Source organism: Nylanderia fulva, unplaced genomic scaffold, assembly GCF_048542155.1.
Source record: "Nylanderia fulva isolate GAGA-0341 unplaced genomic scaffold, ASM4854215v1 Scaffold2, whole genome shotgun sequence".
Lineage (NCBI taxonomy): Eukaryota > Metazoa > Arthropoda > Insecta > Hymenoptera > Formicidae > Nylanderia > Nylanderia fulva.
In genome coordinates, this window is record NW_028190263.1 from 2712970 (window position 1) to 2735043 (window position 22074).

A 22074-nucleotide genomic window follows, 5' to 3' on the forward strand; every position below is an offset into this window, starting at 1 on the left:
TAGAGGAAGTGTAGGGTGAGTTTAAAAAATATTTCGCTTAATCCGGTGCAAGTTACGTATTACTTCGTTTTCGACACAAAGCCGAGATCTCTAGGAATCATAAATTGTTTGATCACATCGTCCGTTATTTTACTTTTCGCTTCTCGATGCACGGCGACCAATTGTTGTAGTACATCAATCAGCTCCTTTTTCAACTCGCCTGTTAAAATTTCTCCACTAGTGTAGCCCTAAAAGTAAAATAAAACATATTATTCATATATCTCACAATCAGTCTTAATTTGAGATGAAGAAAATTAATTAATAGAACAAAAACTAACTTTTCTAATTTGTTCTAGTCGCTCATCATCCTCTAGGAAAAATCGCAGCCACTGATAAGATATATCTACTTCGCAGTTACCACCCAGCTGTCGATGCTCCTCCACAGTCGCCTGACCACCTGAGAATGCATGCTTGTTGACTTTGTTCTTAATCTGCTTGGCAGTATCTGTCAAAAATATCGCTGTGTTGTTGTCGCTCGCCGACATTTTCGTCTTGGATCCCTGCAACGCCGGGAAGAAGCTCGAGTGCAGTAAGGCCGGCTTGGGGAAACCGAGTCTAGGCGCCACGTCTCTCGTCATACGGAAATACGGATCTTGATCGATCGCGCACGGTATCAAACAGTGGACCTTGGCGTCCTTGAAGATGAAGGGAAACGAGCTGGAAATGGCTGGAGCCGCTTGTGTTGGCGGAAACGCGATCTTTGCGATCGGATCGCTGTCTCCGAATCCAAAAATGCCCTTTACTTGATTGAACGTGACGCATCTCTGTATCCTGATCATGTTCTGATAGAATGCAGAATTATTTCCTATGTGCTCCAGGTTTGAGAAGATAAAAGTCTTCTCAGGATTGAAGCCACAGGCGATAATATCCCTCATATTGGAATAGGCCAATGTAATAGCGTCTTCTATCTTTATATTCTTCCATATAGCTTTCTCATCATCTGTCAACTGTATGACCAAAGGAACATTGAAAACATCTTGCAGCCATTTGCAGAACATGAAGGGTATGAGATGCCCAAGGTGCATTGCATTGGTACTTGGTCCTCTACCTGTGTACAGGTAAAAAGGCTTTCCCTGTTCGTAAAGATTCAAAATAGTATGCATATCCCTGTGCGAGAAGAATATTCCTCTTCTGAGAAAGTGATGCGGTTTCTTGCCAGTGATTTTCTCAAATCTAGCTAATAACTCATCATCTATTTTCGAACTCCCGAATTTTTCTGCACAAAAAAGCAAATACATAAGAATAAATTACGTATAAAAAAGTTATAATTATGCTTCTCTATATAAAGAACACTTATCAAGGATATAACCTACAAAGTAAAAAAGCATGGAAAACTTGAAATTTTCGTTTCTGATTTTCACATTTTTTTAATCTTGTAAGAATAATTGTTTATCATTCTAAAATGCATTGCAAAGTGAAACTTACTGATTAATTTGTCATAGTCGACTCCAGAATCATTCGTGCTGGTAACCATCCAAGGTGTCACAACATCCTCGTCCTCGGTAACGCCGTTTAATCCGTGACCTTGGATCTGCGGATCTTCCGTCGTCATGTTTTCCCTGAACGTGTGCTCCAGGGTGCACACACTTTCTTTTGGAAAGATTCTCCTTCCTCAGCGAATTCCGTCGCTTATGGTAAAAGTTACCACGTTGCACCTCGCAAAAGCTAAGGGCCGGTTAACAGTATCGAAAGATCGTGGGAATAAATTCGCGCATGCACAGTAGTGCTAACTTCAATGACGTATACATTTATGTGGATTTAAATTTAAAATTTTAATTAATATAAAAAGTAGAATTAGCTGTTAAAATTTAACTTTTTATTTTTACAACACCATAAAGTAAATGTTTATTGTACGATGCATAATATATATATATATATAAATTTATATATCAGTAACAATAAATAAACATAATAAAAATTGTTATAGATTATATTGCACGTAAGCACGAGTCTGCCGAAATCGGTCACGTGGGTAATCACGTGGGCTCTACGTCACTCACGCATGCGCGCAAAGGTCCCGCCGATGAGAGCCGATAAGAAGATCCACAACGATCTTTGCACATGTTCTCCACGAAGTTATGCGTCATCCTTGATTTTACCTGATCACTGATGCGCACGCAATCGAATCACTGAATACCTTAATTACCGAAATGATGCAATCGCGTGCATTGTTATCTCATGAAAATCGAATGCATTATATGAAACAGGTAGTCGTATTTTGATATAATCGATGCTGAATAAAAATATTCTTGTAATTTCGTCTTACATCGTGATTATTAAAATAATTGATAATTTAATGATTTTGATCGAATGTTTATGATTTTTTATGAACGCGAGAGATAATTTTCATTTATTACAGCAGCGTAATTATTTTATCCTTTTTGTATAATTATTTATAAATAATATGTTATTATTATTATTATTGTTATAATATATTATTTATAAAACTATAGTTTGTATGAATATATCACAGTTCTTTTTTAACTTTCTTTCTCGTTCTTTATACATATGTCGTCATTAGAATTCGATTGAATATTGATTTATCATTGTTTCTGATGTCATTTCTTTCGCGAAACACATACAAGACGTAAGACACTTCCTAGAACTTGATGAAACTTCGTTTAACAAAAGTGTATGGTTTGTGGTTTGCGTATCGTGAATTACTAATGTTAGCTGATGAAATTACAGTCTTATGATACACAGATAAGATTAGACTTGATCATCTTAATTCAATTTTCTTGCACTTTATCTTTTTTCCATTTCCAAAAATCTCAAATTTTAAATATAAAAAATACAAGTACAGTTAAAATTATTATAAAAATACTTAAAATTATATCTTTTTTGTGTAAGATAATTATCTCAATTTTAATTATTAATTCTATTATTAAATCATTAATCTTTGTTTTATTTATGAATTTCAATAGTTGCATTATAAGTATAGAAAGTTCTATATCTAGTTCATCCCACAAAAAAATTATATAAGAAATATAATAAGAAAACATACACACACACACACACATATATATGAAAACTAGTAGTAATAATTACAAAGATGCATTTATTATTAAATAAGATACACAAAAATAGTATTACATATATTACTTTACATACCTCTCGCTGATATAATTTTATCTCTCAACTATTTCTAAAGGTATCACATTGCAACCTAAGAGACCTTTACCAACCCAGGGACGTGGAGTTAATGGAAGAATTATGATATTGGATCCACGTTTGATTTTTACATTAACTGTCTTGTATCTGCTATTTTCCACCAACTTTCCAATGTCTGTCAAAGATTTGAAGTTTCGATAATGAATGGATCCAAATTCTAATATCAGATCATCAATTTGAATTCCCTGAAAAATCAATGGTAATTTATTTCTCATCTCTAATATATTAAATAATATATAGAAATTTTAGCAGCAAATATATTAAATTGTAATAATAAACTCAGTTAAACATAAATTAGACTGTGTATACAAGAAAATAATTATAAAATAACATACTGCAATTTCTGCAGGTGAACCAGGTGAAACTAAATTCACTCTGAGAAAAGGCTCTAGCGTTTCTGTCTCCTGCCTATCAGATACATTGGGTATAGGTTCTTGTGCTTCACTTCCCATTGTCAAAGCGTGAATTTTGTGCAATCCTTCCTCTATCTGTTTCATCAATGCTTTATGATCATTTGTGAGACCTGCTGATACAATACGTAAGTCAAATAATATATTACAAAATAATATATTATCAAAAAATATATATTACATATAGAAATCAATTTAGAAAACAAATATATTGACGCACATATTATTTTGTGTCTTGTGTGTCTCACTTGATAAACATCAATATCCTGTCTGGGATATCCTTCAGAATCCACCAATGGCTCATCCATATCGACATGATTCTGCAATATATTATATTAAAGATATAGAAAAGCTTTAAAAATTTGACAAATCATGCTGTGCAAAACGACCTTGGCATTTTTCGAGAGAGTAGCGTCATTTTTTTTTATATTACATAAAATAATGTGCAATACATACGCTATCTAAGATCTCCTTAAGAGCTCGTAGATTAGATTCAATCATTTCTTTATCCTTCATTAATTGAAGGACAGCATCTTTAGCTTCTTGCAGCTCCATGTCGACCACCATTTTTTCGTTTTGATAACATAACATAGGTCAGGGAAATATACCAGCAGGTACGTACTTATATATCTTTCGGGCCCCACGTCAATAAGAGTCTACCAAATTTTATAACATATGTATAAACAAGAAAATTATAATCTTTTGCGATATTGTACAATATTGTGAGTCTCAGCAAGCAGCTTTAAATAGGAAGATTGAGAAGAAAAAAAGATATTTTTAAAAATAAATTTTAAGCAATATTAAATTAAAATATTTAATTAAAATTGAAAAAGAATTTCCACGTAGTTGGAATCATAAAATCGCACTGAACGTTAAATGACAGCGGTAGAAACAAAATATAATTAATATATATACTAATTTTATGATTACAAGATGATAAAATATATTTAAATTGCGCGCGTCACGGACTGCAAAGTTGGCAATAATGCGCGATTCACTTCTCGTCGTACAACGAGACAACCGCGCTTTATCATTCCCTACATGGTGGGTCTCCGCGATTTTGACGTGAGAATGCGAGAAAGCTCCGCATAAGAGCGAAATTCGATCGGAAAAGCTGAACCGCGAGTGTCGACGTCGACGAAAATTGATCGGCGGTTTTCCAACTTGGCACGGACGAGTGTGGCGTTGCGTGGCGAATCTTGCCAACTATTTCCGGCAGCTTTGGTCGCCTCCGGTCGCGAGGTGACGTTTACTGTTCGCCGTAGTTTTTGGTCTGGGTGTGTTTGCTGCCGAAGTCGGCGGGGCGAGAGGTGAGAGACACGTCTGTCTGTGTACGTCAGCCTAGAAAAGTATCTTACGTCAGCTAGAAAGTACTTTAAACGTCAAACGCACGAAGCTAAACAGTCGAAATACAGGTACTGTCTCGGGAGATTCTGTCCACATCGGCTCCGTGGCGAGCGGCTTCCTTCTGAGGTTCTTCCGCTTGCATTCCGACCGCGGAAAGGATGGGCCTGACGATCAGCAGTTTGCTCACCCGGCTGTTCGGCAAGAAGCAGATGCGGATCCTGATGGTGGGTCTGGACGCTGCCGGCAAGACCACCATACTTTACAAGCTGAAACTCGGGGAGATTGTCACCACTATACCCACGATTGGTTTCAACGTCGAGACCGTCGAGTATAGAAATATTTGCTTCACCGTGTGGGACGTGGGCGGTCAGGACAAGATCCGACCTCTTTGGAGGCACTACTTTCAAAATACTCAGGGTCTCATCTATGTAGTGGACAGTAACGATCGGGAACGTATCAGCGAGGCGGAACGCGAATTGGCAAACATGTTGAAGGAGGACGAGCTGCGGGACGCGGTGCTGTTGGTGTTTGCCAACAAGCAGGATCTGCCCAACGCCATGACCGCTGCTGAGCTTACGGATAAGCTGGGCCTAAATTCGTTGCGAGGACGTCACTGGTATATACAGAGCACTTGCGCCACGCAAGGACACGGATTGTATGAGGGTCTGGACTGGTTGAGTAACGAGCTAGCCAAAAAGTGATAGCGCCTCACTATAACCAGTATCCTTAAGGACAGCTTATTCATCCAATGTGAATGTAGAATGGGCGAAAGTCACTCAACAATTTCCATCTTCAATCAAATTGTATCATCTATAACACTACAGTAATAGTCGTGTACAGTTTAAACAGTCGCTACGATTATAATTACCGCTTACAGAAATTGACGCAAATGCAAACAGGAGAAATTAGAGCGATTTGTCAACTTTTTTACCTCCTAGGTACAGTTAAAATTCGTGTGAACTGTGTTCCAAAAACGAAACTTGTTTCACAGGAAAAAAAAGGAATGTGTGAAAGCATTAGAATATTATAGATGTTCTTGCATCATTTATAAGAATATATATATAAATATATATATATATATATATTATATATATAGAAGTTGTACATAAATTTTAAGTTCCTTCATACATAATTATCATTAGGTCAATAGATGCATTGCCGACTGTCAATTCTGCTTTTTTGATACATTGAGTGACAAAATACCATTTTCCTGAACAGATTTAATTGCAAAAAATTTATTTATGTTGTATTAGACATAAAAAATTCTCATTGGATGACAATTTATTTTCTATCATTTAGTTTACATCTGTGCTATTTATCAGAAATGACATGATGTATTATGTGATGTTATATACACAGGTTGTTTGCAATTTCCTGTTCTAATAGATAAGTAAATTTTTGAGGTGAATAATTATTAGTTTATAAGGCTTATAAATAAGTACTTGATTAACTTTAATATCGTAAAAAAAATAAAACTTAATGATGATTTTTGAGCTGCAATTCTCATTTTTAATAAAAATAGATATTTAAAAAATGTAAGCAGCGTGTTTAAAAGATTATTGTCACAATAAACCCTAAAAATATATAAGGATATACAAGTTAATCAGTTTTTTCACCTTATAAAGTTAAAAAAAATATTTTCTTCTTTCTGTATTAATATTCAATAAAAAAGGTGGATAAAGCAGGTTATAAAATATTATAGTATTCATTTGCTCGCTCATCAAAATTATGTATTGTCGTGTTAACTGAATGTACAACTTTATTACAGTACAAAACAGTACAGTAGTACTACAAGTACTGTAAAATGTATCAAACAATTTGTTAATATGTATGGTGTTATTCTTTCACATATATATATAAATATATGTATATATTTATAAATATATGTGTATATATATATAAATATGCATGTATATATACACAAATGTATAAATATATATAATTATGTATATATATATACATATAAATGTGTATATGTATATATACTTATGTATATATACATTAATATATGTATATGTGTATGCATATATGTATATATATACCACCGCATCTATTTCATCTCTAAATTGTTTCAAGAAATATAATAGTAAATAAATTATAGAAGGAACTCTTCTATTTCTTCTCTTTTTTTTCATTTTTATACGAATTTTATGTACATTCGGATATCTTAGTCTTGAAGTACAGAGCACAGAAATAGACAATCGTTGAAACATTAGTGCACCTCGTCACTATATATATATATAACATATGCATGCATCTCATCATTCATATAACTTTTAACAGACTTTATTTTTATATCTTAATTTGTATATAAAGAGTTATATCATACAAAAAAAAATTCTTATCACGTCAATTGCGTCTTGAAGCATTATATCATTAATACAACCGTCCATAAAAACTCTGGTATACTTTTTTCTTTTTTATTTCATTGTCTCATAATTTACTCAACAAGTATTAATTCTATAGCGACTAATCAGCATTAATTCTACGCACAAGTCGTTTTAACATTAATAAGAATTGATTGACTCTTGGAATAAATATTACGCACGTATTCTCGTGTAGAGATAAAAACTCTGAATATGCAATAAAGATTATCTCGGGATGGTGATAAAAATAATAAAAGCGATATTTACAACTGTTTCAGTGCCGACATCTGGTTCGCACGAGTCTTGGAAAATGACGACGACGATGACCGACAAGGAAGTGTAAGTCGGCTCATTTACGTACCCACGTATTCTTTGGCGGTGGCGTATTGCTCTTATTACCCAGCACCGGGAAGTGATTCTCTAGCATATGACTAGACATATGCGTTTTAAAATCCGTACCGTTCTTGAGAATCTGGCCACACGTCACGCACATCTCCAGTCCCTTCGTTTTGCCGCCAATTTCCTTTTTGTATACCTTGAATAGTTCCTGTTGCTTGACAATATCCGGCAATAGTACCAAAAGCTCAGGGAATACGTTCTCGAAGGCGTTGGCTCCCATAACTTCGCGACAATGCGTATAGTATTCTTGGGCGTCGCAAGTGCCTTCGCGAAAGAGGCCGCTAACGTAACGAAATTCCTTGATCTTGTCTTGCTCGATGAGGACCTCGTTCAGTTTTGCCACCAGACAGGTGTTTCGTTTGTGAAAATCTGGCGGCCATACGTAATAAGCGGTGTGCTTACTACTATTGTTGTCCGGTAGGATAGAATAGCTTTCGCCGGAGCTATTTGTGAATGTCAAACCATTGCTGCCATGCAATTTGTCGATGCTGTTGTACTTGATGGTGAAACCCGGTGGCGGCAGGGTCGACGAAGCAAAACCAGGTGGCGGATTCGTGAAACCCGGTGGTCTGCTACTGTTGCTGGTGCTGTCCAATGCGGGAAAGTCCTCCATTCGATGAATATTATTGTTGGTCGTATTCAGGCTGTCTATCTTGAGCTCGCTGCGTTTTCGTTGCTTCTCTCCATTCATGGAAGCGTTGCTTCCGGTTTCCGTATTTATAACTGTCGCAACGCTGGAACTTCCGTCCGCGTAGCTTTTGCTTTTTCTTTTGTCCTTCTTATTCGCGTGTTCCGGTTCTTTCGAATTCCGCACGCTTGTAATCTTGGACGAATCACTGCTTGCCTCGTTAAAGCTTCGCGTGGTTTTCAAATTCTCTTTGGATACACTGTAACAATTGTCTAAGTCATCGGTCAGTTCTTCAACTTCTTTCTTCGTAACAGTTTTTACATTCGACTTAGAACTATTAGATTCGTTTCCGCTCGAGCTGTTACCACTCGAAGCCTGCTTCGCTTTTTTCTTTTTTGTCCTGCCCTTCGTCTGGTCCGTCGTTTTTGCATTGTTGCTAGCGCTAGAAATCTGTGAGTTATTTGTATTCTGTGAATTCTGTCCCCAGGATGGCACTACCGTGATAATCGATTGCTTTTTCGATTTTGACGATTTAGAAGTTAAACTAGGAAAATCCTCGCCGGACTGAATGGGCGGTGGCGAGGGTATCGAAGGTGGCGGTGCGACTTTCTTGGATTTCACTGGTGCGTTCGCCGGTGTCGATTTCGAGCAGGTCCACTGAAGAACTTCCTTCCACTGAGTCGAATTGGCAGTACTGGTAGACGGTTCGGTGCCACCCAAGGCCGGGAAATCGGAATCTATTGACAATTGCGCGGGACGTATCCTAATGTTGGGTCCAGACACTCTCGTAGTAACAGTACCGTTGGGCTCGTGGTTCACTTGAATAGAAACGTTCGACGATGCGGAAGCTTTCTGGCACTGTGCTATGCCGCTGGATCCCGAGGCGTTACTGCTGCTGGAAACGCTGAAGTTTACAGTTTTCGAAATACCAGGACCAGCCGAGTCTAAGCCTAACGCAGGAAAGTTCTCATCTGTTACAGCGAGCGGTTGATTTCTTACGGTGCTGCGAATCGTTACGTTTCCTCTGCTCTTGGTCTGAGTCAAAGCGGGAACGACAGGAGCGGCGGCACTACCACCTAAGGTCGGGAACTCGTCGGTGCTTTGCACATCTACGGAAGGTTGTCTCATAAAGGTAGGTTCGTTGTTGGACGTAAATGAATTGGATCCACTTGGTATCGAGGTTTGTTGATAATCCCTTGAATTATAATCTCTACCGTTGAAATCCCTCGTGTTTCTGGACGTGGACGCGCCCAGCATACCTCTTCTATTCATTCGATTTTCACCACGTGGCGCTAAAGTAAACTCCAATTCTAATGTTCTTGCTTGCTTAGCTGCAGCTTTGCTCAACTGCTTGCCGTGAACGCTGGCCTTATGCGCCTTGAGATCTATATCGGTTCGGAAAACACTCGTAAATTTCTCCTCCGCGCACACTCCCTCTTCACACAGATAGTGCTCTTGACGAAAATGATCTCTAAGACAGTCGTACGAGCTGTAATAGTGATGCAAACCATCCGCGTCGCAGAAATGACAGTACAAGTGATCGCGTCTCAAATGTCGGTATAGCTCATCAGTGTCCATGTATCGTTGATCGCAGAATTCGCAGAGTGGATGACCTTTATGGCTCTTATCATCAATGTCACCTTTTCTCCGATGAGTAGCTAAATTCACTCTCGTATAACAACGCCTTTCATGCGAAAATATCTGTTGAAAAATAAACAAGTTATAAGTACATATTGATACAAATACACATAAATATTAGAATATTACTTATTGATTTATTTATTAATTAAAAATATTACGTATTTAAATAGCAGCCATACCTTTAAATTCTCTACACATAGATCACAATAATATAGTATGTGTTGGTGTCGCATATGATCTTTCAAACTATTGAAACTGCTAAATACTAGCTTTTCCTCACATATCGAGCAGGTATTAGCTAACAATTCAGTGAATTTTTCTTGGATGTCAAGATTAGTGAAGTAGATGTCATATCGAGTATCTAGCAGGTTTGTTGTAGTCAAACTATGGAAGGGTTTGATCTCTCTTGTGAACACAACCTTTGGTAGATCCTGTCGACAAATGGGACACTCGTTTTGGCGACAGAGCACTCTCATCCTGGTGCTGCACTCGTAACACACAGGATGCTCGCACATGCCAATACTATAGATGTCAACATTCTTGTAGCAAACCACACAGGTATTATTGTTAAAACTATCAATATTTCCAGACATTCTCTGATTACAGGAATTAATAGCTCTCCAAGTATCTTATTTACTCTTCTCCAAGGAAATATCCCACTCTATTTTAACTCTTATCCAAGATGTCAGTGGATAAAAACTTTGTCTATATTAATAAATATTCTTCGTGTTGAAATGTCGATCAACCAAATCTAGCTGCACTGGCTCCTAAAAAAAAAAAAAGAGAAACAAAATATAATTTGAGACACAGGACGAGAAAGATGAGACGTAATCTAACGCAACTGCAAATTGTTCGCACGTTTAGACGCGATAATATCCGTGGCCGTATCAGTCGTGATCGACGTCACGCGACGCAATCCTCGAAAATATCCGATCTTGCCGAAAACTGGCGTGAGATTCTCTCTCTCTCTCTCTCTCTCTCCTTCCGTGAGATGCGGTTGGCGCGCGACCGGGCACGAAAATTCTTCGAAAATAAACGATCGTTCGTTGGACGGCGAAATTGGCAGCGGTTTTAGCAGATGGCAGAAATTCTCAGGACAGGAGAGGTTATCGGAATCTCGCGGTGATATCGCGATTCGGACGAGTTTTTCACCGGACAAAACGGAATCTCGCGGATGAAGAGAGGGAAGGCAAGAGAGAGACAGAAGAAAAAGACCGATGATCGACCTCGTCGAGAAAGCGTCGACGGAATTCTACCTGCGGCTGTCCACCTGCCTGTGGCACGTCACTTCGCCCCGCGCTGCCCCGACGACGGTGAAGGTACGAGAGGGAACGGAGATTGCTTCGCGCGAACCCGGAAACGTGCGTATGTCACCTCCGTGCGCGCATGTATTTTCGTATTTTCGGTCAGCGACAAAAGTTCGTACCGATCGGTGATATCGTCGCGGTCTCGCCGAAAACATACATGTATGTATGTACATACATTACACGTTACGTATGACTGGGGATATTTCCTTGTCGCACGTTGCCGACACCATAATTGCGGATGCGTGAGAGAGGGAGGGCGAGAAACAGATGACAGGAGCAGTCCTGAATCTATAAACGTGGAATCTGACGTGGAGCGGTGAGGACACGAGGTTAGGAAATTGTCGATCATTTACCGACAATCGGTATTGTAGGGATTTTCTTGGAGTTATCATGTGAGCGAGCGCCATCTGCCGAATTGTGTGACGTAAATATGATATTGGTTGTATATCATAATCAGTTTATATCCGGTTCCATATCGATTAGAGCTAACCCTGATAAACTCCCGAGTTTCTCTTCTTGTCTGTGTGTTACAAGACGATGGAAAATCGGACTTTCTTTCGACTGAAGAGATTCTTCGGACGCGGTCGTTTTTATACGTAAAAAGGTACCGTAATTTTTGAATTATATGTATAATTTTGATAATTTCTTCATGTTCTTTTTCGAGGTAAATTTTGTTTCGATATTCTTATTTTTATTCGAGATTTATATCATGCAAAAATATATTTAATATTGAATACTGAAAACTTTTGACGTCTATTTCTTAACGTCTGTTAATTATTGTCGGGCTCGATTTATCTCATTAATATTTACAAAAATTGTAAAGCGGAAGATATATATCGGCAAATAAGTGTCGTTGCAAGTCGCGCGAAAAGCGAATAAGAATGTTGCAATTTCCGCTCTGTTTTGACATTTCGCTTATTTTAATACGAAGAAATTATGTAACGATTCGAACTACTTTTGCACATTCACGAGTATTCGATTGATATCCTTGCGGCGATCGTAATTACCGCAACTTTACATACGTAATGAGCGCGGTGACGTAAGCAATTCCGTCGAAGGCGATGTACATACATACATATATGTATGCGCATACATATATATATATATATATATACACGTACACGAGTACATATACGAGTCCTTTAATATAAAACTGAGAAAATGCACAAACAATTATTTAATAATTCAAGGCAGTCCTCTTTTGGTTTTTGCTCGCCGCGAACCGCGCTGACCGCGGAGCTATTAATCGGGAACGTGTGTCGTGTCGAGTCCTGACACGTGCTTCGACAGGTATGACATAGAGAAGAGTGACTATGACGTAACGAAGTGAGCGTACACCTATGGCAACTTAACTCATTAATTCTGCACTAGTGACGTGTTTACAATGTGTGACTGATAACGTGGATCTATTTTGTACACGTGACTATACTCCTTTTACATAAATATGCTATATAAATAGACGAATTCATTAGGCCTTTTATCTTTCATTTCTGCCTAAGACTTTTGCCGATTTTTGGACTGAAAAAGGTAGACTCTAGAATTTGGTTTTTCCATTTTTATTGGTCTATTATTATATAATTAAAATCGTATAAGATTTCTTAATTTAATATACAATTTTTTTTCATATATGTATATTAATTATATAAATTTTTCGTGTATTTTTATTAATTAGAAAAATTTGTAAGAATATTATTCTTACTATTTTTATAGTAAATTCTGAAAATTTCTGAATTATCAGCTACGTTTTATTTTAATCGTTAGAACGGCGATTAAACTCGTATCTTTATATGCTGGACATTTATATATCTCATCGAAGAATCTTAGGTAATATCTGATAAAATCCAATCTGTCTTAACTTTATCTGTGATAACAGAAATAGCTCTTACAAAGGCTCCATTTTTCTAAATATATATTTTGATTTTATTCCATAGCAACTCCTCATCTTTAATGAACAAATATTTAGAAACAGTGATGATGAGTGATGAATATTTTATAGCATGACATTTTATTTGCATCATAACAAGCATATAATATATATATATAATTTATATTTGTCGATGAGGAAACAAATTTTTACAATTCAAAAATTATGTATAATTTAATTTATTAATTTTCTTTATTCGAGGTCCCTTGTGAATGATATTTAGAAAGATTATCGCGCGTGATTCAACATATATATATATATATATATATATATATATATATATATATATATATATATGCGCGATTCGACATTATTCAATCTTGGAAGCTGTGGAAAGGACGGATATTATCGTCCCTAGGAGTTTCGATCGGCGGAGATGATCTCGCGTACGTTCTCGTCGAATAATGTTGCCGTCGTGTGCACGCCGTGAATATATCTACGAAAGAACGCGGCGCGGCGCGCGCGACGCGCCGAAGGAGCGCGCGACGTCAGCGTCGCGACTCGCAGTAGAGCGAACGCTTTCCACCGAGGCGGACTTTGAGCGTTCGCGGTCGCGTCGAGAGGGGCGCATGCGCGAGTGTCTCCGGGCTGGCGCGCGGGGAAAGCCGGAATTGAAAGCGGGCGAGAGAAAAGCGCGCGTCGCGACAACGAGAGGAGAAGACAGAGAAAAAAAAGGAAAAACGAAAGGATCGTCTTTGCGCGTTCCGATTTACGAGATTCGTAAGCGCGTGAACGCGCATGCGCGCATCTCCGACGCGTAACAGGTGTCATTCAGCGTCGCCAAAGGGGCGTCGCGATCACCGGCGTCAATCAGGTTAGGTCGGTCGGTCTGTCTGTTTGTCCGTCTTGTACCCGCTCGTTTTTCGCCGACGACAACGTGGAGACGTCGAGAGCGACAGGTCCCCCGGCGCCGACGACGCGTGCGTGCGACAACAGGGGCGCGTATACAGGGTGTTCTGTAAGTACCCTGGTTTTTTTATCCGATCGATTTTGGAGCAAACTGGCGAGAGCTTTTTTGTCGAATTTTTGGCGCGAATTATAAAATTGATAATTTTTTTCTGTCAAAAGATGAATACGCGGTAAAAAAAATTGAATGAATTCTCAGATGTTGTTGCTGTATTCAAGTTGTATATATTATTCCATGGTAATTTCTTTGAAAATATTTCCCAGTTTGCTAAAAACCGTCAGCTGTAGTTCGCCTTTGTATATGCATTCGTCTCGGTTGTCAAGTTTCTAAAGTCGTCTGCTGATGACAAAACGCTATTCACGCATACACGCACACAAAACAGAAGATTAAATATGATTGTATTTAATCTTCTTTATGTGACCCAAATTGCGACAGTGGAAACGCGTGATTGTTCGTTGTGTACTCAATGATTTTTAAAATAACGAGTGGATTTCTGTTCTCTATGAATATACGCCTCTGCATAAACGTCATGATACTTTATGTATTAAGAATTTGAAAGGACGAGAATCAGAGAAATCGGATACCTCGAGTCTTTTATATATATATATATATATATATATAAATAGATGTATTAGTAAATGCTAAGCGAAAGTTAATATCTAAAATTATGATATTAATATTTCTAGTTCTTCATATCGAATTATGACATCAGAAGCTAGAAATCACATATTCTTTTTTTACAAAATATATCAAATTAATTTTTTATATACCATCACTCAGGTTTGATAATAGATTGTTAAAATATACGGAAGATACTGTTCAGTTCGTAAATTAATTGATAGCAAATCTCTGATTTTATTAGAAAATATATACACAAAAGAGAAAAAAGAAAAATTACACACTTTAGTATGTGTGTGAATTTATATAAATTTGTATGTCAATTTATAATGCGGTATATAATAGTTGACTTTAAGATCTTATATGTATCTTAAAATATTTTTCGGCCTGCAATATTCTATGTTGCGTTATACATTGCATCTTAAAACAGGCAGCTGATTACATATTTCACTAGGAAGTTACAAAACTTCCTAGATTAATCACAAGTTCATCGCTATTTATAAGCCGACTATTTCGGACATTTTAATTTTAACTTGTTTAGATCACGCCTTCTCAGTTGCTATATTCTGTTTATACTCATCTCGAGAAAAGAGCGAGACAGAAGTCTTACATACGTGCGACATCGCATTTATCTGGAACGCGTATATTATCGGATACAAAAATCTTATTTTCTAAATTTAAGTCTTATCAGGAGCCTTTCCTAAAATTCCACTTGTCCGAAATCGATGATACGCGCGCGATTACGATTAATCGATCTATCGGGCGCGCGCGCGCGAACAACATAAGAGACTTAAATTTAAATCACGTTTTGATTTGCTGCTTCTCATCCCTCCCGCTCGTGGTGTCGTTTTCTAATCTCGCCGAAAGCGAGGATTAAACGGCGACGAGCAGGCACAGATAGCGCGGAGCCGTCGCGTCACGTCTCGTAACCCGCGATATTTCCGAAATAACAGGCTGTCGTCGATGAGGGAGCGACAGGAAGGTCTGAGAAGTTCCATCGTTTCGGTCTTTTTTCTTTCCTTTTTGACAATCGCACTCGAAGACGGACGCCTGCGCCTTCAGGCGCACACGATCATTCCGGTTTTGTATCAGTACCGATATACCGATCAATATTTATCATTCACAGTTGATGGTGCAGCAGGGCGAACGGCGGGGGATGGTCCCGACCTTGACATGGAGGGCCACGACATTCAGGAACTGGCGGTGACCGCTAAGGACGGCGTGATCGTTAGAGGCGGATATCCGGCGCCGTACTCCTCACCGAATGGCGGTGAGTACCTTCATGAATGTTTTATAGTGTATATAATGTCATGTCGTTGCGATGAATGCGAGAGATATGACTTTTCGCGATATCTTGACATCTACAAAATGAGAATTAGAAGCGTCTTTGAAGAATCATGTCTTATACCTATATCTCTGTATTTATCTCTCTGCACTTGCAAATTTTCCACGTGACTGTTGTGTGAAAAAAATATATAGACACACACACACACACACACACGAATATATACACGTGCTGCAAGCTCCTTTTCATTAAACTTCAGCTATCTGTTTACGAGTTTACATCGCATACCTCGTGGTTTAATCTCGAGACGAGATTCTCGTGCATCTGTGTTTTCGCGCTGGATGCGCGCCCAAAATACAAGCCTTTTCGCTTCGAAATGAATATTCCGCTCGCGTTTTGCGGTAGCACAATTTGGCAAACTCTCTATGCATGCGTCGTCTCGTTACGTCGCTGTAAATAGCTCATTGCGAAGGACGATCGGGGGAAAGAGGTCGGCTCGACGTGCGCGCGTTCAAAAATCGGGAAGCCGTACGAAGAAGCACGCGCCTGTTACGCAATCGATCGCAGACACGCACATTCTATCCGACATTCCATGTAATAAAAAAAAATTGCGGGATGAACAAGCCGCGTTTGAGATAAGGAGGCTGCGTCGCGGCCGCAGATAACCTAGGGATCCCGGGCTACGCAGCACCAAAATGGCGGCCAGTCTTATAATTAATCGATTACGACGCGTGCGAATCGCCGGGCGATCTGAAAAAAATCTTTTTACCGATGAAAAAAATATTTTCACCGATTTGACGAGTGAAGATTCTCCAGAACTTACCGTCGAGGATTGATGCGCTCGACACGGAGAGAATTTTTTCTTAGAATTTACTCTGAAAATCATGATAATCGTGGGACAATATATTATGGTTTTGGAAGAATTTTATAAGAATTTCTCTGATTGATATTTATCGAAAATAAAAAATTAATTAATATTTTTTATTGTGATAAATATTTTAATCAGAGAAACTCTTATAAAATTTTTCCAATACCATATTGTCCCACGATTACTATATAATTTTCAGGATAAATTCTAAGAAAAAAATTTTATAAGAATTTCTCTGATTAATATTTACTAAAATAAAAAATTGATTATAATATCTTTTATTGTGGTAAATATTTTAATCAGAGAAACTCTTATAAAATTCTAAGAGAAAATTCTCTGTGTAAAATTGCGATTAGCTTGACATTCGATTGCAAAAATTGCATCCATTACTTTAGGAAAAACTCCTAATCCTTGAGCAACAAAATAATAATGCAATATAATTTGTTGATTGTTTCTTGCATATTGAAAAAATTATCTTTTTTCTTCAAAGATAGATTTTACATTAGATACGATTAGATATTTTTCAAAATGACAATTAAACGCATTTTTTCCGATTGACGTTGCATTTTATATCCTAGTAAAGTGAGTTCAAGGCGAATGTTTATCCGCTCATCAAGTAAGTACATGAAATAAAAAAGTTGTTCGCGCAAGGCTATTAAGTGTTATTTTGATAATACGCGTGATTATTTCCACATAAAGAGGAACGAATTTATGTATGCAAGACCTTGTTTGACTTGCAAGTTTTTGTATTGTCTTATCACGATTAATATAAACGATATTACTTTTTTGCGCGCAAATATTTTTCATAAGACCGAGAGGGCATATAAACAATCCTATTATAAACTTATATAAAATTATTATTTATATAAGGATTACAATATATTATATTTTTTTTATAATTTTGACAAGTTTCAATGTGGACTTTGATAGAATAATTTTGAAAATTAATTTTGGTTTGGAACGAAATAAGAGAAAATTTTATTCAGATTGTGTACTTGTGAGCCGACTCTTTTATTGTTACCCCTTAATTGATTAACGGTAATTCACACACACACACACACACACACACACATCATCTTCATTAAAGCACGTGACATCCTCGCGTGGTTATTTCCATGATTCGCGACGGGAGCGAATATCACGTACGAAGAAGTGTTTACGTGAGATAACAGCCAAAGAAATAGGGAAATAATATGGGAGCGGCGCTCGTTTCTTTCCCTCTTCGCCGATACATTTTTTTCCCAAATCCTCTTTTAATCAAAAATAATTATCGTATAGCTAATGATTCTTAATTGCAAACGCTCCTTTTTTTTCTTCGTACCTTGATAGACTTGACTCAGCATTTTCATCCGCGCGAGCTCTAATAGCGGTAGAACCGTTTTGAAACCACGAGACTGCGCGCGCTAAATGAGTGCTAAATAAGCACTTATCTTTACGAGAAAAAAATGACTTTACCTAAGCATATCCTCGGGCCCGAGTCAAACGCCCAAGAACGAAACGCGCCAGCTTCAATATGACCATGGATGGATCCTCGGACGGATTTCTCTCTTGTCTTGGTGAATCGCGACACGTTTTGACTGCATGACAAATCGAAGGTTGCATCCTCGCGTGTCGTATCGGCGACTTATAATATAACGTTATAAGCTAACTGCCGCGAAGGGGTCAACCGATAACCCGCAGTAACAAGGAAAGAGCTCGATCGTCGGGTTTCCGATCGGCCGCCGAGAACGTGTAACCCCGTCAATATTTGTCGCCCTAAAATTACACCTATATTTAACGATGGACTAAGGGAACCACTCTGATATTTATGCGAGACGATTTCGCGAGCAGGAAGCTTTGTTATAGAGTAGGTCTATATTCATAAGAATCAGAACATCAATAAGAAGAAGAAGGCAATTCAAGGCTGCGGTGATTATAACGTGCCTTATTTCTTATCTGATACTAAAGAAATGATTAGAGTTTCAAGGTCATCGATGCAATCATATTAATTATCGCGAAAAAATTCTGAATTGTGTAATTTGTCTGAATACATCTATTATTTGTTTGACTTTATATCTTGCAGTTTACATCACGTTAGGATGGCTATAAAGAGAATCATTATCTTTTTTATTATTTTTATTTATTTACATATACATATTTTTATTTATTTATAATTCATTTCTTCTTATAATGAACATGTGTATGAAATCTATTTTAAATACTATATTTTGGTTTTTTATTTCTTTTTAAATGTTCTGATTTTTTTGTCAAGTACATTGATTGCATATTTTCTGTTAAATATGCGTTTATCAGTTCTACACATATACAATATATACAAAAAGTACATACATAAAAAAGTAACATTGTATATTTAAATTTATGAAAATCACGCTCGTTTATTTCCGATATTAAAGATTGATTTTAATGAGCCTGTTATCATCCATGTCGTAATCTAAACATCGAGTTATAGAAAATGAAATAAAAAAGTGTTTAACACATAATATGAAGATTGAATACTTTATATCAACATGTACATTTTATTATATCTAATGAAGCAGATAAATCAATATCGATAAAAGATATTAGAAAAACAATCATCCCCATTGATTCTCGTTTTGTTTTCTTATTTTTTCGTCATTTTGTTATAGATTTTATTTTAAATTGTATGTAGATAAATATCAGAGCCAATAAACACGATTTACTTTATTGTTGATGATAAACCGTTTTATCTTTAGATTATAAATACTTCCTATAAATGTAGCTGTAGATTAAAGTTTGTTATTAGCTTTTGCCTCTATATTGCAAAACATATATGTGAGAAAATATTTTTTTAGAGAATATGACGGGGTCGGATTATCTGTCGACGGCAATAAACTTTCACGGATTTGTTTACCTAACATGTGCACCATATAAAAAAATATTACGAGATAAATCATTTATTCTGAATTATAAAAATTAAAATAAAAGAATAAATGTAAGTTTTTTTGCGCATCACAGATCTATGAAAACTTAGAGCAATTATATGTATATGCTTACGCAGCTCAAACAAATGTTTACAAATATTTTTACGAGGAATATGAAAGTATGCAACTTATCGAGAATATATGCAATACGGTTGTTACAGTTTCTGAAAAAAACTGTAGATAATTTATTCTGATGTTGTAAATATTGAGAAAATCATTATCTCTTTTTGTTTATACAATTTTAAATATCTTTCCCCTTTTAAACATGTTGACATAATGAGTAATGAGTGTGGAAACATTATGTTATAATAATTGAGAAAACAATTTGTGTAATTTTTTTTTGTAAATTAATTAAATCGGATATATATAGAAAAATAAATACTTCTTTAAATGTTTTCAGTCATAAATTATACAAAAAATACGCGAGAAAAAAATATATAAAATGAAAAATCATGATTATGAAGAAAAAATTATGATAATCTGTAATAATTAGTTCTTATCTGAAAGAACATGTAAATATGTGAATAAAAAAAATTAAGAAAATTGTTTTCCGCGTACTGTTACAGTAGTTATCTTAATTTAAATAATATTGCAATATTATATCCATACTATTAGCAAGACTGAGTAATTGTGAAAATTTCATAAACATTCCTCTAACAATATCGGTTAGGAATCAAAATCATACAATGTTTATTAGTATATTAAAAGAATAGGACATCTTGTGTAATGAATATCGATATTGTTTGCAAAAAAATTATCATCATTCATTGATATTAAAATCATATAAGTATTTTAATGAAAATGATTCATAATTATTGATTATAATCACATTTTATCTGTCAAACATAATTGTACACGCAACTATATATATATTTTTTTTCTTTATTTATATTACAAAAATGATTTCTCGCTTCTCATTAAATTACAAATATGTAACAATACGGATAAAAATAACTATGATTTCGTTGATGAGAAGAGTCATTATCCATTTTCCTGTTGTATAATATTTAATATATCATTACGGTTTCATAATACTTTTTTACATTTATTGATCAGAATCCGGCTGTAATCGATTGATGATGCATTTGCATGCGAACATAACATGTACTCGACACGTGTGTGCTTCTTATTCTAACGAAAGTACTCTAATGTCCTTCGCACGTCGCTCAAGAAACAAATATGCAAAATACTAATATGTGACACAGCTAAACTCTTCTCAGAGACACATGAAATCGTAACTTACGTGTATATGGTGTATTCCGCAAATTAGCAGCAAATGATATTTAAAAATTTTTTCTAATGAAAATATTTAGATAACTCATTTATTTTTCGCCTAAATTTGCATCATTAATTTGATTGATTAACAGATCTGAAGAGAAATCTTTGGAAAAAAATATGAAATTTTTTTCTTGACAAAAAAATCAAGAAATTAAGTTAATACAAATATTTTAAAAATATATTAAAAATACTTCTCGAAGATGAATAATGACGAACATTAAATATATACGCGATGATAAAAAAAGGTACTGCCAGAAAGGTTAAAGAGACTTATTGACTTCTTCTAAGAAAAGGCATTTGCGAATATTATGCAGTGTTATATTTAACGCTAAACATTATTATCCTAGCTGTTATCTTTGCTTAATGGAAAACGCGTCACAATTTATGATCTAAAACACGTTTATCCTGAGAATATAAATATAAGCGCGTGACATCGGTTTATTTAGGAAAATGCAGATATAGATATACAATTCGTAGGACGTGCGTGACAAATTGCCTCAAAGAGACGAATCGCAAATAATATGACGTCACTAGTCATTCACGCGATCCGCTGCCGATTGTAATTTTAATCTATGCAACCTGAGGCGCAGTTACAGCGCAATATTTAAGATAGATATCATCCTCCCCCTGATATTGTGACAAACTCTTATCGCATCTTATATGAACTTTTCGTACGGACAAGTTAACGTGACTCATATCGACACGATTATCACAATTAAAATTTGATACATCACAAATTAATTGTAGAAACATCGATAATTAAATATATATAAATATTTGAAGGGAAAAATATAAAGTTTTTTGATTTTCGATTTTAATATTTTGCAGTTTTTCAATGCGGAAGAGAAAAGTTGTCAAAACAAAATTACTTTGGAAAAACACTTGAAAAAGTTACAAAAACTATCAAAGAGATATTGAAAAATGAGATATTGTTATGTCGTTAG

At 36.1% G+C, this 22074-nt stretch overlaps 5 protein-coding genes and 1 long non-coding RNA gene across 14 annotated transcripts in view; 2 read left to right on the forward strand and 4 right to left on the reverse strand.

Annotated features, from left to right (window-relative positions):
• Positions 1 to 41: 41 nt before the first annotated feature.
• TrpRS (Tryptophanyl-tRNA synthetase) lies at positions 42 to 1895 on the reverse strand. The gene is made up of 3 exons (XM_029321276.2): positions 1465 to 1895; positions 318 to 1255; positions 42 to 227 (listed from the first exon to the last, which is right to left on the reverse strand). The coding sequence occupies exons 1-3, from the start codon at positions 1589 to 1591 to the stop codon at positions 60 to 62; spliced, it is 1233 nt and encodes a 410-aa protein (XP_029177109.1). The 5' UTR covers positions 1592 to 1895; the 3' UTR covers positions 42 to 59.
• Positions 1896 to 3080: 1185 nt separating this feature from the next.
• Positions 3081 to 4187, reverse strand: LOC114945289 (26S proteasome non-ATPase regulatory subunit 9). Its single transcript, XM_029321423.2, has 4 exons — positions 4077 to 4187; positions 3841 to 3940; positions 3546 to 3733; positions 3081 to 3395 (listed from the first exon to the last, which is right to left on the reverse strand). The coding sequence occupies exons 1-4, from the start codon at positions 4185 to 4187 to the stop codon at positions 3168 to 3170; spliced, it is 627 nt and encodes a 208-aa protein (XP_029177256.2). The 3' UTR covers positions 3081 to 3167.
• Positions 4188 to 4602: 415 nt separating this feature from the next.
• On the forward strand, positions 4603 to 7773 carry Arf102F (ADP-ribosylation factor 2). Of its 2 annotated transcripts, none has more exons than XM_085482260.1 (2): positions 4603 to 4951; positions 5036 to 7773. In XM_085482260.1, the coding sequence occupies exon 2, from the start codon at positions 5126 to 5128 to the stop codon at positions 5666 to 5668; it is 543 nt and encodes a 180-aa protein (XP_085338386.1). In that variant the 5' UTR covers positions 4603 to 4951; positions 5036 to 5125; the 3' UTR covers positions 5669 to 7773. The 2 variants fall into 2 exon arrangements, with proteins under 2 accessions (XP_085338386.1, XP_029177257.2); XM_029321424.2 differs by having other exon boundaries at positions 4603 to 4930.
• Positions 6676 to 11605, reverse strand: LOC114945348 (E3 ubiquitin-protein ligase ZNF598). 4 transcript variants are annotated; one of them, XM_029321517.2, is made up of 3 exons: positions 11484 to 11605; positions 10181 to 10768; positions 6676 to 10061 (listed from the first exon to the last, which is right to left on the reverse strand). In XM_029321517.2, the coding sequence occupies exons 2-3, from the start codon at positions 10592 to 10594 to the stop codon at positions 7683 to 7685; spliced, it is 2793 nt and encodes a 930-aa protein (XP_029177350.1). In that variant the 5' UTR covers positions 10595 to 10768; positions 11484 to 11605; the 3' UTR covers positions 6676 to 7682. The 4 variants fall into 4 exon arrangements, with proteins under 4 accessions (XP_029177350.1, XP_029177348.1, XP_029177349.1 ...); XM_029321515.2 differs by lacking the exon at positions 11484 to 11605 and adding an exon at positions 11258 to 11464; XM_029321516.2 differs by lacking the exon at positions 11484 to 11605 and adding an exon at positions 10860 to 11251.
• Positions 11606 to 11777: 172 nt separating this feature from the next.
• The window catches only part of Hnf4 (Hepatocyte nuclear factor 4), a 37186-nt gene continuing 26889 nt past the window's right edge, over positions 11778 to 22074 (forward strand). The window contains exons 1-2 of one of the 5 annotated variants that reach the window (XM_085482258.1): positions 11778 to 11912; positions 15884 to 16027. In XM_085482258.1, coding sequence (XP_085338384.1) covers positions 15931 to 16027 — 97 coding nt within the window. In that variant the 5' untranslated portion in view covers positions 11778 to 11912; positions 15884 to 15930. Of the gene's footprint in view, positions 11913 to 13744; positions 14191 to 15624; positions 16028 to 22074 lie in introns of those variants that run through there. The other 4 variants (XM_029321523.2, XM_029321522.2, XM_029321519.2 and 1 more) reach the window with 4 other exon arrangements.
• Positions 14971 to 16621, reverse strand: LOC146723407 (uncharacterized). Its single transcript, XR_014924592.1, has 2 exons — positions 16331 to 16621; positions 14971 to 16118 (listed from the first exon to the last, which is right to left on the reverse strand). It is a non-coding gene; the product is annotated as an uncharacterized LOC146723407 (long non-coding RNA).

Excerpts from the sequence above, each read along its gene's own strand:
- TrpRS (XM_029321276.2), bottom strand. The coding sequence starts at position 1,591 with ATGACGACGGAAGATCCGCAGATCCAAGGTCACGGATTAAACGGCGTT. Across the intron at positions 1,256-1,464 it reads CGACTATGACAAATTAATCA|AAAAATTCGGGAGTTCGAAA; the intron begins GTAAGTTTCACT and ends TTTTTTGTGCAG. Across the intron at positions 228-317 it reads GACTAGAACAAATTAGAAAA|GGCTACACTAGTGGAGAAAT; the intron begins GTTAGTTTTTGT and ends TTTTACTTTTAG.
- LOC114945289 (XM_029321423.2), bottom strand. The coding sequence starts at position 4,187 with ATGGTGGTCGACATGGAGCTGCAAGAAGCTAAAGATGCTGTCCTTCAA. Across the intron at positions 3,941-4,076 it reads TTAAGGAGATCTTAGATAGC|AATCATGTCGATATGGATGA; the intron begins GTATGTATTGCA and ends AATATATTGCAG. Across the intron at positions 3,396-3,545 it reads GTTCACCTGCAGAAATTGCA|GGAATTCAAATTGATGATCT; the intron begins GTATGTTATTTT and ends TTGATTTTTCAG.
- Arf102F (XM_085482260.1), top strand. The coding sequence starts at position 5,126 with ATGGGCCTGACGATCAGCAGTTTGCTCACCCGGCTGTTCGGCAAGAAG.
- LOC114945348 (XM_029321517.2), bottom strand. The coding sequence starts at position 10,594 with ATGTCTGGAAATATTGATAGTTTTAACAATAATACCTGTGTGGTTTGC. Across the intron at positions 10,062-10,180 it reads TATGTGTAGAGAATTTAAAG|ATATTTTCGCATGAAAGGCG; the intron begins GTATGGCTGCTA and ends ATTTTTCAACAG.